General features: G+C 43.3%; 1 protein-coding gene across 2 annotated transcripts in view; it reads left to right on the top strand.

Moving 5' to 3' along the window:
• SLC6A5 (solute carrier family 6 member 5) overlaps window positions 1-15,904 on the top strand; it is a 39,963-nt gene that overhangs the window by 16,205 nt on the left and 7,854 nt on the right. For both annotated transcript variants that reach the window (XM_061453085.1, XM_061453084.1), the window contains exons 10-13: window positions 5,518-5,630; window positions 5,890-6,021; window positions 6,802-6,901; window positions 12,421-12,521. In XM_061453085.1, coding sequence (XP_061309069.1) covers window positions 5,518-5,630; window positions 5,890-6,021; window positions 6,802-6,901; window positions 12,421-12,521 — 446 coding nt within the window. The remainder of the gene's footprint in view (window positions 1-5,517; window positions 5,631-5,889; window positions 6,022-6,801; window positions 6,902-12,420; window positions 12,522-15,904) is intronic.

Here is a 15,904-nt window from a genome sequence, read left to right as displayed (position 1 = left end):
TCTTGGAGAACTCCGAGGGGCCGAGATAGAGAGATGTGCAGTTTCATGTTCTGTAATTAAATTTTTCCTAAAACTGATTAATGGGAACTCATTATTCCAACACTTATTTAAGCTTCTACATGCAGGAAGCTAGCATAAACAGAGCCCTTATCCCTAATAGCCAAGAAGAAATCTTTAATCAAGAGATGAAAGAATGTGATTGTGAATACATAGTAGTTCTACACGCACGTTCTTATTCCAGAAGGCAATTTTTCTGCAGCACATTTTAAAGGCAGCGACACTTACTGAGTCATGTGCTGTGTTGTTTGGGGTTTTATTGTGTTAACAAATGTCTGCTGTTCAGAAGGAACCACCAAACACTTGATGAGTTGCCCGTGGAGATTTTTGACATGTACTGTAACTTTCTTGGTATGTGAGAAAGCAGCAGTTCTCTCTGAAACAGAAACAACATGGAGGATTGTAGGAAATGGGTTACAATAATCTAGGTTAGAAATGACCAGGACAGAGTGAGTTTGGAGTCCCTTCTCATGGCATGGGGGCATGGCACGAGTACAACTGGACTCTTGATTTGTATCTTGCCTGACAGCAAACATCCTTCAGTGTGTTCTAAGTGGGTGCTCCATTAGCTGGGATAAATAGGGAAGAAGTGCCATGTACTGTAACACTGCTACTACATTCCTGCAGCCTTTTCTCTCAGGCAAACCTAAGCAGCTTTGTAAAAACTTTTTTCTCACAGTCAATACAAATTATAGCCCAAGATATCAAACTGACAAAGAAAAGAAAATTCCTGGATAAGGTTTTAAAAGACCCATCTAATTTTTCCCATTGTGTGTTACTTCAGAATTTTTTGCGGATTTTTTTTAGATTCATGGTAGTGATTACTTTGTGTCTGGTGTCAGCAGCTCTGTGCATCTGTTCTGTTCTTTCCTTTTCATTTGACTGTGTGCTGATGAGTTAAAGAAGAGTATTTTGCCGAGGTGAGTATCTCCAGTGGGTACGCCTTCAGCACTGGAGTGTGGGAAAGCGCAGTGTTCAGGTATCTCGGTTCTGCTTGCCTAGAGCCACCGAGGGAGCTCTGCGCTGCAGTTGGCGCTGGCAGCGCGAGAGGACAGCGAGCGCTCGCCTCAGAGTCAGGGCCCAGTCTGGGAGCTCTGCTCTGGCTGCCCCAGAGGTGGCAGCGTCTGCACCCGCACAGAGCCGGTGAGTGCGGAGGCTGCAGCGCAGAGCTCGGGGTGTAGAGAGTGCCTGCACTGGTCTGGTGAGGGGAGGGTGCACAACGGGCAGGGCTGCACTCGGTGGAGGTCCTCCTGCAGCAGGGGCTGAGCTGCGGGACGCTGTCAATAGGCTGCAAGATGTCAGGGGGAAGCTGAGAGGAAGCAGGAATGCTTGTTCCGGGCCTGAACTGTGCAGGGGCCGCAAGCATCCACCATAGCTCATATAGAAAAAGAGGATGCTAATGCAGTAAGCTGGGAGCTAGTGATAAAAACCAAAACATCAAAAAATGGAGGAAGAGGATAATTAAAAGGAAGGGGCTTCCTCCTAAATCTGTTGTCCCCACCCAGAACCCCTTTGCAGCTCTGCAGGGGGCTAATGAGGAAACACCTTGCCACATGAACAACCTGCTGATGCAGGGGTAAAGAAGATCACTACTGGTGCTGCCAGGAAAAAGTGGTGGGTCATAGTGTTAGGGGACTCTACTTTAAAAGGAACAGAGGCACCCATCTGTCTCCCTGACCCAGTCTCAAGGGAAGCATGTTGCCTAGCAGAGGCTTGGATCAGGGATGTTGGAGAGAGGCTGCCTGCTCTAGTCTGACTAGTGGGACTGAAAAGTCCACTGACTATTAACCACTTCTTGTGGTTAATGTGGGTGCTAGTGATAGGTACAGCAGTAGCTCGGGAATAACTAAAGACTACAGAGCCCTGGGAAAGGTGATTAGAGGCCCTCGTGATCAGACGGCTAATCCTCCAGGTCAAAGGGGAGGACCCTGGAAAGACCAGGCAGATTTGGCAGGTTAATAAATGGTTAGAACAGTGGTGCCATAGTCAGGGGTTTGGGTATCTAGAACATGGGACTCAATTTAGGAGGCCAGGTCTACTGGAGGCGGGTGGAGCTGGTCTGGTAGGTTTGCCAGGCTGATCAAGGCAGTTTTAAACTAGATGTGTTGGGGGAGGGGGGCATCATTCCATCCCAGCACTCCCAGTCAGTTGCCAGCACCTGTAATATGTGCCTGGAGCAATGAAGAGCTACTTCAGCTGCTCCATGTAATGGGTCAGCTTCATTTGGAACTCTGCTCAGATGCCTCTCTACACATGCCTGTAGTATGAGGGATAAACAAGAGGAATTAGATAAGTGCACATACATATGGGGATATGACATTGTTGGGATTACAGAAACATTGTTGGGGTGTTGGAATGGAAGGTTATAAGCTCTTTAAGAAAGACAAGCCTGGCAGATGAGGAGGGGAAGCAGCTATTTATGTCAATGCTAGGCTGGAAAGTATGGAACTCTTCCTGGGGTTGGGTGAAGAGCCAACAGAGAGCTTGTGGGTTAGTGTCAAAGGGAGAACTCTGATGGGATCTGTCACAGGCCACCTGATCAGGAGGACTTTGTGGGTCAAGCACTCTATAGACAGATAGGAACAGCCTCATGCTTGCAGGCCCTTGTCCTCATGGGCGACTTCAACCTGATATCTGTTGGAGGGACGGTACAGCTCAGCACAAGTAATCCAGGAGGTTCCTTGGTTGTGTGGAAGACAACTTTCTCTTGCAAGTAACAGAGGAGCTGACAATGAGAGCTGCCATGCTTGACCTCGTGCTCACCAAAAGGGAGGGACTGGTTGGGAATGTGATACTCCAAGGCAGCCTTGGCTGCAGTGGTCATGAGATGGTTGAGTCTGAGATCCTCAGGACAGTGAGAAGAGCATGTAGCAAGCTCACTGCCCTGGACTTCTGCAGACTTTGGCCTCTTCAGGAACCTGCTCAGTAAGGTGCCATGGGATATAGCCTAGAGGGCAGGGGCAGCCAAAACTGTTGCTTGATATTCAAGGATCACCTGCTACAAGCTCAGGACAGTTGTGTCTTGACTAGAAGGAAATGCAGCAGGAGGGTAAGGAGGCCTCCATGGGTGGATGAGTTGCTGAGCAAACTTAGAGGGGGAAAAAAGAGGCTTAAAGAAGGTGGAAGTGAGGACAGGTGGCCTGGGAAGAATACAGGGATGTTGTCTGGGAAGCTAGCGACCAAGTTAGGAAAGCTAAGGCCCAGTTAGAACTGAGTCTGGCCAGGGGTATGAAAGATAGTAAGAAGGGCTTCTATAGGTATGTTGCAAACAAAAGACACACTAGGGCTCTTTCCAGAAGCTGTTGGGAGAACTGACTACCATGGATTTTGAGAAGGCTGAGGTTCTTAATGACTTCTCTGCCTCAGTTTTCACTGGCAAAGGCTCTGATCACACCACCCAAGTCTTGGAAGGCAGACACAGGGACTGTGAGACTGAAGACCTTAGGACCACTGTAGGAGAGGATCTGGTTCGAGACCATCTTAAGAACCTGAATATACACAAGCCCATGGGACCTGATGAAATCCATCTGCGGGTCCTGAAGGAGCTGGCAAACGGGGTTGCTAAGCCACTGACCATCGTATTTGAAAAATCATGGCAGTCAGGTGAAGTTCCTGATGACTGGGAAAAGAGAAATATAACCCCTATTTTCAAGAAGGGGAAAACGGATGACCCGGAGAATTACAGACCTGTCAGTCTCACCTCTGTGCCTGGCAAAATCTTGGAGCAGATTCTCCTGGAAGGCATGCTAAGGCACATGAAAAACAACAAGGTGCTTGGTGACAGCCAGCATGGCTTCACTAAGGGGAAATCCTGCCTGACCAATTTGGTGGCCTTCTATGATGGGGCTACAGGACTGATGGACAGGGGTAGAGCAGTTGATGTCATCTACCTGGACTTGTGCAAAGCGTTTGACACTGTCCTGTATGACATCCTTGTCTCTAAATTGGAGAGACATCAGTTTGATAGATGGACCATTTGGTGGGTAAAGAACTGGCTGGATGGCCGCACACAAACAGTTGTGGTCAATGGCTCAATGTCCAATTGGAGACCAGTAACAAGTTATGCCCCTTGTTGGTGTTGGGACTGATTTCGTTCAACATCTTTGTTGGTGACACAGACAGTGGGATTGAGTGTGCTCTCAGCAAGTTTGCTGATGACTCCAAGCTGTGTGGTTTGGTTGATACGCTGGAGGGAAGGGAATGGGATCACAGGGACCTTGACACGCTTGTGAGGTGGGCCAATGCTAATATCATGAAGTTCGTGTGAAACGCAAAGTCCTACACCTGGTTTGGGGTGATCTTAAGCACAGCTACAGGTTGGGTAGAGAAGTGTTTCAGAGCAGCCCTGCGGAGAAGGACTTGGGAGTGTTAGTCAATGAGAAACTTAACATGAGCCAGCTTCAGTGTGTGCTTGCAGCCCAGAAAGTCAACCGTATCCTGGGCTGCATCAAAAGGAGCATGACCAGCAGGTCGAAGGAGGTGATCCTGCCCCTCTACTCTGCTCCACTCCAGTGAGACCCCACTTAGAGTATTGTGTACAGTTCTGGTGTCTTCAACATAAGAGGGATGTGGAGTTGTTGGAGCAAGACCAGAGGAGGGCCAAAAGGATGATCAGGGGTTGGAGTACATCCCTTATGGAGAGATTGAGAAAATGGGGTCTGTTCAGCCTGGAGAAGAGAAGCTGTGTGGAGACCTCATAGCAGCCTTCCAGTATCTGAAGGGGGCTTATAAGGATGCTGGAAGAGGGACTCTTCATCAAGGACTGTAGTGATAAGACAAGGGGGAATGGGTTTAAACCTAGAGAGGAAGTTCAGGTTAGATACTCTACTGTGAGGGTGATGACGCACTGAACAGGCTGCCCAAAGAAGCTGTAAATGCTCCATCCCTGGCAGTGTTCAAGGTCAGGTTGGACAGAGCCTTGGGCGACATGGACTAGTGTGAGGCATCCCTGCCCTTGGCAGGGGGGCTGGAACTGGATGATCTTGAAGTTCTTTCAACCCTAACTGTCCTATGACTGATTTTACTATTTTCTCTTCCGTTCCCTGTGGCCCTGAGGTGTGGGTGACTACTGTGCTGGTCTAAGGCTGGATTGCTAATAGGAAGGGACAGCAGCAAGAATTTGATCCCAGAGCAGGAAAGAAACACAGGTTCAGTACACAATTTTTGTTTGTTTTTCTATTTGGATCAGTATAGCAGTATACTGGTCACATATGTATTCTGGAGCTTGAAAAGCAGAAGTGTATGAGTGTTCTGAAACAGTCAAAACAGAAATCAATCATGGGAGGCTCAATCCTGTAATGGTTAAATCTTTCTGTGAATAGGAGAGACCAATCTGATCTTTTTTTACTTTTATCAAGGTAAGTAATAATGTACTAAACTGAAACATGACTCTTCATATCTCCCTCTTTTCTGTTTAGTCAGCATGCAAGATATCACAGCCTTTATTTTTCTCATTTCTAGGTCCTGGAATTGCTTTCGTGGTTTACCCAGAAGCCTTAACTCGGCTTCCCCTCTCACCATTCTGGGCTATAATATTCTTTTTGATGCTACTGACTCTTGGATTGGACACTATGGTAAACTGGTTTTGTTTTCCATTCTTCTTGTTTTTCCTATTTATTTGTTTGGAGGACCATGAGATTAATCGCTGTTTTCCATATAGTCCGTGAACTGCTTTTCAAAAAGAGGAATGAAGTAAGGCCATCAATGCTGAATTAATTTGGGTGAAGCTTTGGCATTGACATCTGTGCATTTCACACCTAGGATTCAAAATGTTAAAATCTCATTTAAGCCAGCTGTACCACCTTGTGTACAATGAATCCTTTTGTGTTTCAGTTTGCCACTATTGAGACTATAGTGACTTCTGTTTCGGATGAGTTCCCCAAATACTTGCGTACACACAAGCCACTTTTCACTCTTGGGTGCTGCATCTCCTTTTTCATCATGGGATTTCCTATGATCACTCAGGTAATAATATTGTTTTTGAGTATCACTGTCTGTTCCCAGTTCCCCTCTGGTGGCCATGCTCTTCCTGCACAATTTGCAAAAGACAAAGCTGAATTCTGTTGAAGATTAAGCTGAACTCACTGGGTGAGTCTGAAAGCCTTTTTTTTTGTTATGGAGAAAAAGACTTTGCTGTTCAAATCTTTCTGTGAATCAGACTTCTATGATTTTCTCCAGCCAAACATCTCCAAAGCAGTAATGGAAATTAAGTATTCATTTAACTATAATCTTTGTATGTCACATAAACATGCACACCAGTTTTGGGTGCCTTCCCTCACAGATAAGATATATACTGATAGTCTTGGCAGACTGTGGAGTTAGTAATTAAATTCTCATCTACTGTTGATAGTCTTCAGTGTCTTTTGTCCACCAATTCCTCCAGCATTATAAACTTTCAGCAATTTTTAGAGGAGGTGCACAAAATCTATCTTGCTATTTCATTCATCACTCTTTCTTTATTTCTTTCCCCTCACCTCATCACCTAGCAGGGCAGCTTTTCTGTTCTAAAGCCTAAGATGGATTCAGTCTTTTCCTCACTTGAATTATGCTGCTTATGCTGCTTAACTTGTGCCCTGAAGGAAGAAACTGTCATACAGATCTAGAGGGTCCAGTCAGTGTTTCTTGGAATAAAGCTCCTTATGTCCTGTTCCAATCCATTTTGCCAACCTACGCATCAGTTACAGTTGTCACACATGGACAGACACCAGCTATACGCCACTAATAATTGCTCTTCTCTTTCTTTAGGGTGGAATGTATATGTTACAGCTTGTGGACACTTATGCAGCTTCTTACTCTCTTGTCATCATTGCCATCTTTGAGCTGGTTGGAGTTTCCTATATATATGGTAAGAAAAAAAATACCGCTATTGGACAATCTATGTAACGTTTTAGCATATGAGCTTTTGTAACAAAAAGCCTTAGGATTCTGTTCTTTTTACTGGAAGCATAATGGGACTTCATTACTTTAGGATTCCTTTAAATACATGTACATAAAAGAATTTCATATGGTCTAAGGTCCTTTGCCCACCAATAGCTTAAAGCCAGTGCTTAGAGATGAGTGTAAGACTAGCCCAAGCATTTAGTGATGCTTTTCCATCAGCTTTTCACACTCCAAAGGTTTAGGGTCACAGATGTCCTAAGCCAGTGGTATCTTTGCATTTAACAACTTTTGAAGTATTTCTTTTCCATGTACACGTCCATTTTTCCCTTTAGCCTATCTATCTGTAACACAGCATCAAGACTATGCAGCTATTCAGAGTATGCCCAGTGGCAGCATTAGTTATATTGATCGATGCTCACGTACATCAAATTATGAGGAAGATCCTCAGCTAGTATAAAGCAATGCCATTACTGATGCTACTGTAGCTACATCAGTTGATACCAAATGGTGATTTGCTCCCAAACTTGACCTGCTTTCAGGAGATTGATTCTTGGAACTGTGTGATCTCAGATGGTTGTAATAGGAAATGTGAAGGTCTCCCTACGTAACAGATGAGGAATTTATATCTGGAGTGTGGTGGTGCCACTTAAGACTTGTCTTCAAAAGCAAAGGGAGATTTGAATGGCAGTGTTAAAGGCAACAAAGATAAGGCCATTAAAATGGCCAGGAATGAATTATATCTTTTGTATCAGCTAGGCATAAACAATCCCAAGATATTCTGTTGAAGGTGCATATATGGCGTCATGATATTAGGCTCTAGTCCTGTGCACTAGATACTTAGATTTACCTATGTTATGGAGTCCACTCTGTAATGTAAGTGCATTAAAAATCATACATACTGCAAAACATGAAGAATTTCTTGCTCTTGCTTGAGAAACGAATGTTATAGACAGGACAGGGAATCAGCCCCTCCTTGTTTTCTCCAATTTCATGGAAATACAGCAGTGTATTTTATCTCTGCTGCCACCCAATCCAGTGGGCAGGCCTCAATGGTTGTAAGCTAGGGAGGAAATATTACATAATACAATGGAAAAAGTCAAAACACCAAGAGAAAACTTGATTTAGAGCAGTCATGTTTTGGTTGATCAAAATAATTGTTGCGTTTTATGTCCCTGAAATGTAAGTATTAGAGTGGGTTTAGAAGTGTCACCTCTTTGAGTGAAATGATATTCATAACTTGGATCAGCTTTACATTCAACCTGTCTTCTCAAAGGACCTGAGTCCCGCTTTGATATATTTCCTAAAGTGGAGTCAAGATTTTGGGGATTATTTAGCAGAACTCCTGGTTTGAAGATCAGTGCTGGCAAGTTGTGCCATTGCTCTGTGCTGTGGTTTCCATGAAGGTATGCAAGGTTTGCCCATTCCTTCCCCCCAGGTAGCACCAGGTTTAGCATTTACCCATTCCTGTGGAAAACATCACTGGGTATGTGCCATCTGAGTCATTAGTGTCTGGTTATCGTAGTTCCCAATTAATCACAGAATGGTTTGAGTTTGAAAGGATCTTAAAGCTCATCCAGTTCCAACCCTCTGCCACGAAGGGGGACACCTTTGACTAGACTGGGTTTCTCTGAGCCCTATCCAACCTGGCCTGGAACACTATGAGGGATGGGGCAGCCACAGCTTCTCTGGGCAACCTGTGCCAGTGCCTCACCACCCGCACAGGGGAGAACTTCTGCCTAAAGTCTAACCTGAACTTCCCCTTTTTAAGTTTAATCCCATTATCCCTTGTCCTATTGCTACAGTCCCTGACAAAAAGTCCCTCTCCAATTCCCAGCCTTCTTAAAATCAGTATGATTCCATAAAAGATGGTGAGTAGGAATGCTTAAGAAAAGTCTAAGGGTTTCTTGTCACTTTTCCTTGCCAGCAGTATCTACAGCATCACCTGGTCTGTGCCAAAAAGATTGCCCTCTTTACAGCCATTACCGTTGGTGTGCAAGATAAAAGGAGCAAATGGCTCTGTTCCTCCTCTGAACGCTGTGTGGCAGAAGCACTACAAACCTGCATTTGTGGAACATCTTACTCGGCTTCTAAGAAAAATTGCTCTGGCTCATGCCTGCTTTGCCCCCAAAATATCAGTATCCCTTAAAGCACTAATTTTTATGAAAACCATAAAATAATACAGAAGCAGCTGTAGCACTGCAAAGGAAGGGCTTGAATAGCCGAGAAGGGTTTTTCTTTGTTGTTTTTTTTTTTTTTAAATTATTTTTTTAATAGTTAGATACAACTTTGATGCAATCAGATTTGGAAAAGACTTGAGAAATTACAAATCATTCTTTCCATGCTTCCTGAACCAACTGATTGTTGATCAACAGATGTTAGTAAAGTCTTTGCTGTAAACTATTCCCAAGATTATTCCCTACAATTAACCTTTTGCTAGACTACAGTGCTTTCAGTCTTACACAAAGAAGGCAAGATTTACTTTACAATCAATATCTGCTGGAGTAATATATCATAGCTACTTCTACTGCATTAAAGTTCCATTATAAAGACTGTTAATAGGAATACAGCTTGTACATTTGTGATTTTCATATTGCAAATACAAGTGAAGCTGCTGTTCTTGTTACATTCCTTCAAGCAGTGCTTAAAATGGGCATAATGTATTTTCAAGCTCTGGCAATTCCTGTTTTACACTCCACTGACACCTTTCTTTTTGTACTTGTACTCTTCATGGCCAGTAGGTTGGCACAATAGCAGCAGGTGCTTTTATGAAGAAATAAATCTGTCTTTAATCCTTGTTACATGTTCTGCTTGCTGAGCTTGTTGAGATTTTGAAATTCAAGAGAGGCATGCTTGTTTATTTTCTCGTTATCACTTATTTTTCAGGAGAGTCAGAGCTACATAATTCAGTCCAATAATTTTTATTTCATATGCTGGTATAGTAATGTTTAGATAATGATGCATGATTGGTGAAGAATAGCTTAGAGCTGTGGGACTAATTTAATCATCAGCATAATTTCCATCATTGCATTTTGAAATGTGAAATTTGGAAACTGAAAACATGTTATCTCAACTTTGCTGATGCTCCTTCTTGATTCTTTTTTGACAGTCTGTTGTGGGAAGGTTCATTGTCAGTGAGTGGTAACTGCTGCAGAGTATTTGTAGGAAGTGTCAGTAATTTTGAACACTTCACCTGTAGCAGAATACTGAAGTAGTTGTCTGCCTAGTGTTTGCATTCCCCTTTTTAATGGATTTTCTCTCTGCAAGCACTTGTGAATGCATCATCCTGCTTCAGAGAGTGAAAATTGAGAAGCATAAGATCTTTATTGTTTATTTCCCAAAGTTATTCAGCAGGCCTGACTGATCTGAGAGGGAGAATGAATATACCAAGATTTAATTTGCATTCTCTTAACCAAAGCATTCTTTGCATTTTTCTGTGCAACTTGAAGAACCTGTTTTCAGTCTTTCACTGGGAAAGAGATGAGTATGGTGTAATCCCTGTATCTGTTTATATGCATCCGACTGTCAGTGTCGGAAGCACCTTTAGCTGTGATTATCGACTGATGATTCCAAGAAGGAACTACATTTTTTAATTGGATTGAAAACAAATGTGTGCAGATTTGCATGAAGACTGCATGAATCTTGGAGACAGAGGCTCTTGATAGCTATCTGGTTAGGTCTACCTCCTTTGCTGAACTAGAGGCACTCGGGTGAGCTTTATACTCATGGAAAGACCCTTCAGCCCATCCCTTGCACTGCTGCAATTAGTTTCAAATTAGTTTTGTTCCCACCACAGTGCACTGCAGGGATGATTGCTGTGTGAGCATCTCCCATTTTCTTCTCTATTTCTTATCATAACACAGTTCTTGAGCTTTTCTCTGACATACTATCTGCCTGAGCTGGGTTACTCTGTGCTTCCCCTCTGCTCTAGCTCCATCCAGCCCTGCTGCTTTCTTAGAGGTGCAGCAGAAGATGCTGAATAATGAAACACTGCCCTATTTTACCTCCTTAATTTTTGGAACAGTCATGTGGATAGATTTATTTCTCCTTCATATCAACAGAAAGGCTTCTAAAATTAGGTGGATCAAACTTGGGGATTATCCCTTCTTTGGCAGCTGCAGTGGTTGGCTCTAAGGGAAATAAGAATGTCAAGCAAGCAGTTTATTACTTATGTTCCAAGTATTTCTTCCCTTACTCTGTGACTTCTCTCCATTGTTTAAGCTCCATCCCTCTGCCCACATCATAAAGGACTAAATGCTGTAGAATAATGTCGTGTGAACCTTAAATGACAGAGATGGTCACCTGCTTTATCAAATAAAACGTCATAAATTTGAAATGTTTGTGTGAGAAATGAGCTCGGCCTTGGACCCCAGACCTCTTTTCTTGTCATCACTAGAAAAGCTGGAATAAATTTAAATTTTGTTTTTACTACTTTTGGGTAAATTATTAATAGCTGCAGTGAGCAGGGGCCATTCACCTAAACAGTTCTGCAGACCAAGGCTGAAAGGCAGGAGATAGCTGCAGAGGGGGCTGAAATACCATTTTTCAATCTTGCCTGTTTTATTAACTCAAGTAATTTTATAGCTGAAATCATTACAGTAATCTGAAGAATTAACCAGTAGATCTGTTCAAAGAGCATTGAATAGAATGTAAAATATTTATAGGTGCTCCCTAGTCATTCCAAGTATTGCTTACATATCAGTTGAAAAGTAATAGGATGTTCTCAGTTTCAGTGTGAAGTGACACAGTTCTACCCCAGCCATATCATAGGTATAGAGAAGCTCAGATATTGTCTATGCTGAAACAGGTATATAGATATTAATAAGGTTCATCTTCACATTGAAATATAGTAAGTATACACATAAAACCACATATACTCTGAAAGCCAGAGAGGAGCTTTTGACAGGGGCCTGTAGGGACAGGATAAGGGGGAATGGTTTTAACCTGACAGAGGGCAGACTGAAATGAGATCTTAGGCAGAAATTCTTCCCTGTGAGGGTGGTGAGGCACTGGCACAGGTTGCCCAGAGAAGCTGTGGCTGCCCCATCCCTGGCAGTGGTCCAGGCCAGGTTGGACGTGGCTTGGAGCAGCCTGGTCTAGTGGAAGGTGTCCCCCTTCGTGGCAGGGGGTTGGAACTGGATGAACTTTAAGGTCCCTTCCAACTCAAACCATTCTATCGTTCTGTGATCCTATAACTGCAGCTAACCAGTCTGTACTATTAACACTTCAACCCAAATCATACTGAATGCTTAATCTCTGTGTAAAAGCTCAGTTTTGCTTTAATCCTTAAAAAATTAAATATTTTATTGGAATGGTTCCCACTGTAATAGTCTCATATTTTACTGTGTGGTAGATCCTCCACTGAAGTTTTCAACCAACAAGTCAGGTTTTTTTTGTAATTAGATATGAGAGAGGCCACCAGAGCCTCCTAGCAAATTCCAGCTGGTTTCTTTCACACCTAATTGTGTGCATGTTTGCTATTCATAGGATTACAAAGATTTTGTGAAGATATAGAAATGATGATTGGATTTAAGCCAAGCAAATTCTGGAGAGTCTGTTGGGCATTTGTGACCCCAACTATTTTAACAGTAAGTAAAAGGTTTATTTAATGTCTTCTCCAAAGAGCTTTGTTCTTTCTTCCTCTTTCCTATGGCTTCTTAAGGGTGGTAATTACATCTTGGGTGCAGATACCTAGCCATACACGTATGTGTGTGCATATGTTCTTGCATGTGTGTGTAGTAAATGAGACAGAGCAGAAGTGATGGTGTTTTTGGTGGAGAGGGGTGGTGAGTATCCTCATGCTGCTATGGCAGCCTTACCCCATGTGTGCAAAGTGCTGTGCTAGCGATGACCACTGAATGCATGTGTGTGCATGTAAAATATATGTATGTATGTATGTATACACGTAGCATGGGAATGGAAGTGACACAATCTCTGTTCCGTTCTCAGGATAAGATAGAGAAAAAGCACATTATTGAGTCCTAAACTGATCTGGGAGGCATCCTTTGGGAAGGCTTATGTGGAAATCTGAGTGACAAAGTTTTAGCTGCAAAGCTGGAGATATTTTTACAAAGATCAATACAGTTATATTTGAAATAACAAATTGAAATCCCTTGAGTTTCTCTAAAAAAAGAAAATAAAGAAAAAAGAGGAAAAAAGGCTTGCTCAGCAAGGAGAAGAGAAGAGTCCGGGGAGACCTCAGGAAGCTTCCAGTGCCTAAAGGGGCTGACAAGAAATCTGGAGAGGGGCTTATAGAATCATATAACAGTTTGGGCTGGAAGGGACCTTCAGAGGTCGTCTAGTCCAACATCCCTGCAATGAGCAAAGACATTTTCAACTAGATCAGAACCACATCCAGCCTGTCCTTGAATGTCTCCAGGGATGGCGCTTCCACCACCTCTCTGGGTAATCTGTACCAGTGTTTTACTACCCTCATTGTAAAGAATTTTTATCTCGCATCCAGACTGAATGATTTTAAACCAATCACCCTTTATCCTGTTGCAACACACCCTGTTAAAAAGTCTCTCCCCATCCTTCTTATAGGCCCCTTTTAAGAACTAAAAGGCTGCAGTAAGATCTCCCAGAGTCTTCTCCAGGCTGAACAAGCCCAGCTTTCTCACCTGTCTCCACAGTAGAGGTACTTCAGTGTCTTTGTGGCTTCCTCTGGTCACTCTCCAACAAGTCATTGTCTTTGCTATATTGAGGACTCCAGAGCTGGTCAAAGGGCTCTTTTTAAAAGGGCCTGTAGGGACAGGCTAAGGGGGAACGGCTTTAACCTGACAGAAGGGAGATTGAGATGAGCCCTTAGGAAGAAGCTCTTCCCTGTGAGGGTGCTGAGGCGCTGGCACAGGCTGCCCAGAGAAGCTGTGGCTGCCCCATCCCTGGCAGTGTTCAAGGCCAGGTTGGACGTGGCTTGGAGCAACCTGGTCTAGTGGAAGGTGTCCCCGCCGATGGCAGGAGATGGGAACAGTGAGCTCTAAGGTCCCTTCCAACTCAAACCAGCCTGGGATCTCTTACAACCGATATTTCCAAGTTGCGCCAGCAGGTGGCGCTGCAGGACAGAGGCTGCCTGCGCTCCGCGGGGTGGGGGAGCGGCATCGACCTGCCCGGGCTCCAGCGTGGGAAAAACCGGGTTTAGACTTAAAGCAGATTGTATTCTGTTTATTTGCGAGGTTTTCTTTTTCTTTTCTTTCTATTTGAACCCCAAACGCTGACGTGATGCTGTAGTCCGAGTGCAGATCCTCTAGTTAACCGAAGAGGGGGCACATGCTCCATGTTACTATTTTGTTTGTTTTTTCAAGTCCAAGCATCAAAGTAAAACTGTATCTGCCTTTACTGTCTAGCTCTCTAACACCACGTTAACCTCAATTCGTATATAGTCTCTAATTGTGTATCAGTTTTGGGTACAAGAATGAAATCATTCTTTAAGCCATTTCAAAAGCCTTTGGCTTGATAAGTCTCTGTGCTGTCTTTCACCAGTATTTGAAATTTAAGAGCACAGACTACAGTTTGAAAGCCCCGATGCATGGACCCAATGTGCAACGAGATTATTCATAGAATCACAGAATGGTTTGAGTTGGAAGGGACCTCAAAGCTCATCCAGTTCCAACCCCCTGCCATGGGCAGGGACACCTTCCACTAGACCAGATTGCTCCAAGCCCCATCCAACCTGGCCTTGAACACTGCCAGGCATGGGGCAGCCACAGCTTCTCTGGGCAACCTGTGCCAGCACCTCACCACTCTCACAGGGAAGAACTTCTGCCTAAGACCTTATCTCAATCTCCCCTCTGTCAGGTTAAAGCCATTCCCCCTTATCCTGTCCCTACAGGCCCTTGTCCAAAGCCCCTCTCCAGGTTTCTTGTAGCTCCTTGAGGCACTGGATGCTGCTCTAAGGTCTTCCCGGAGCCTTCTTTTTTCCAGACTGAATAACTCCAACTCTTAAGTATTTGTGTAGGGTTTTAAAACCTCATCATTTCACAGCAGTACTAAATAGTTCCCACAAGTGTTCATAGATGGTTAGGTGCAAGAGAGAAAAAGCTATGGTTTCAAAATACATGTATTTTCAGAAATCCTAGGAAGTGTGGTGTTGGCTGAGTGGTGTGAGGAAGCAAAGCAGTGATGCTCTACTCCTCTGGTGTCACTTCTTCTAGAGAAGTTGTGCTTTGACTAACTTGTTGGCATTGATAATTCACAAATGAAGGTTTTTTTTTATCTGAAAACTGGAAAATGTTTAGTTTTTTCAGACAGGGATTTATGTGTGAAAGGACTAGTGAGTTTTGGTGAGCTGAACAAAATCCTGAGTTACAAGGAAAAGACATTTTCTATGGTGAGAACAATTTCTCCAATGGGTATGATGAAGATGGACTTTCCCACATAGTTTTTCTTTACCAGTTGTCCTTACTGAAGTGTAGTTTTACTATGCATGAAAACCAGGTAGATCTATCTTACCTAGGTAGTGGCAACTGGTGTTTGATGTGGCAATATACAGGTGGAGTTTGTAAATCCCTTTTTGAATGTTTGAAGACATAGCCCAGCTTAATCTATATTTATTAGGATAAGGCAATGTCTATTCTTGTTGTGAGGGCAGTGTTAAAACTGCATGTACACATGGGTTTTGTAATCTGCTTTGCTTCCAATGGTTGTTTTCAAGATGCTACTGTTAAGACTTCAGAAGGGAATTGTAAGTCTTTTCTACAAATTGCTTGGTTCCTTTCCCAACCAGACTTGCCTTTTACCTACTGCCAATAATCACAACTAGGGAATATGAAATTATGTTGTCTCTTAAGGAAAGCAAAATCAGAAAGTAAACGAGGTCACTTCAAACTTGCATGTCCTGTTGTTCTTCCTTCCAAATGTACTATTTAGTGAACTTATGGTGAGAAATAAATTGATGCTGATCAGTTGTAATTCAACTTTTATGCAGTGGTAACAGCAAAACCAAGCAATGTATTCTTTTCTGTTATTGTGTCTG

This window comes from Pezoporus flaviventris, unplaced genomic scaffold, assembly GCF_033815535.1.
Source record: "Pezoporus flaviventris isolate CSIRO_AGI_PZ_B2104156 unplaced genomic scaffold, CSIRO_AGI_Pfla_v1 ptg000014l, whole genome shotgun sequence".
NCBI lineage: Eukaryota > Metazoa > Chordata > Aves > Psittaciformes > Psittacidae > Pezoporus > Pezoporus flaviventris.
The sequence above is the reverse complement of the archived record's forward strand: the minus strand, read 5'-3'. Positions and strand labels throughout refer to the sequence as shown.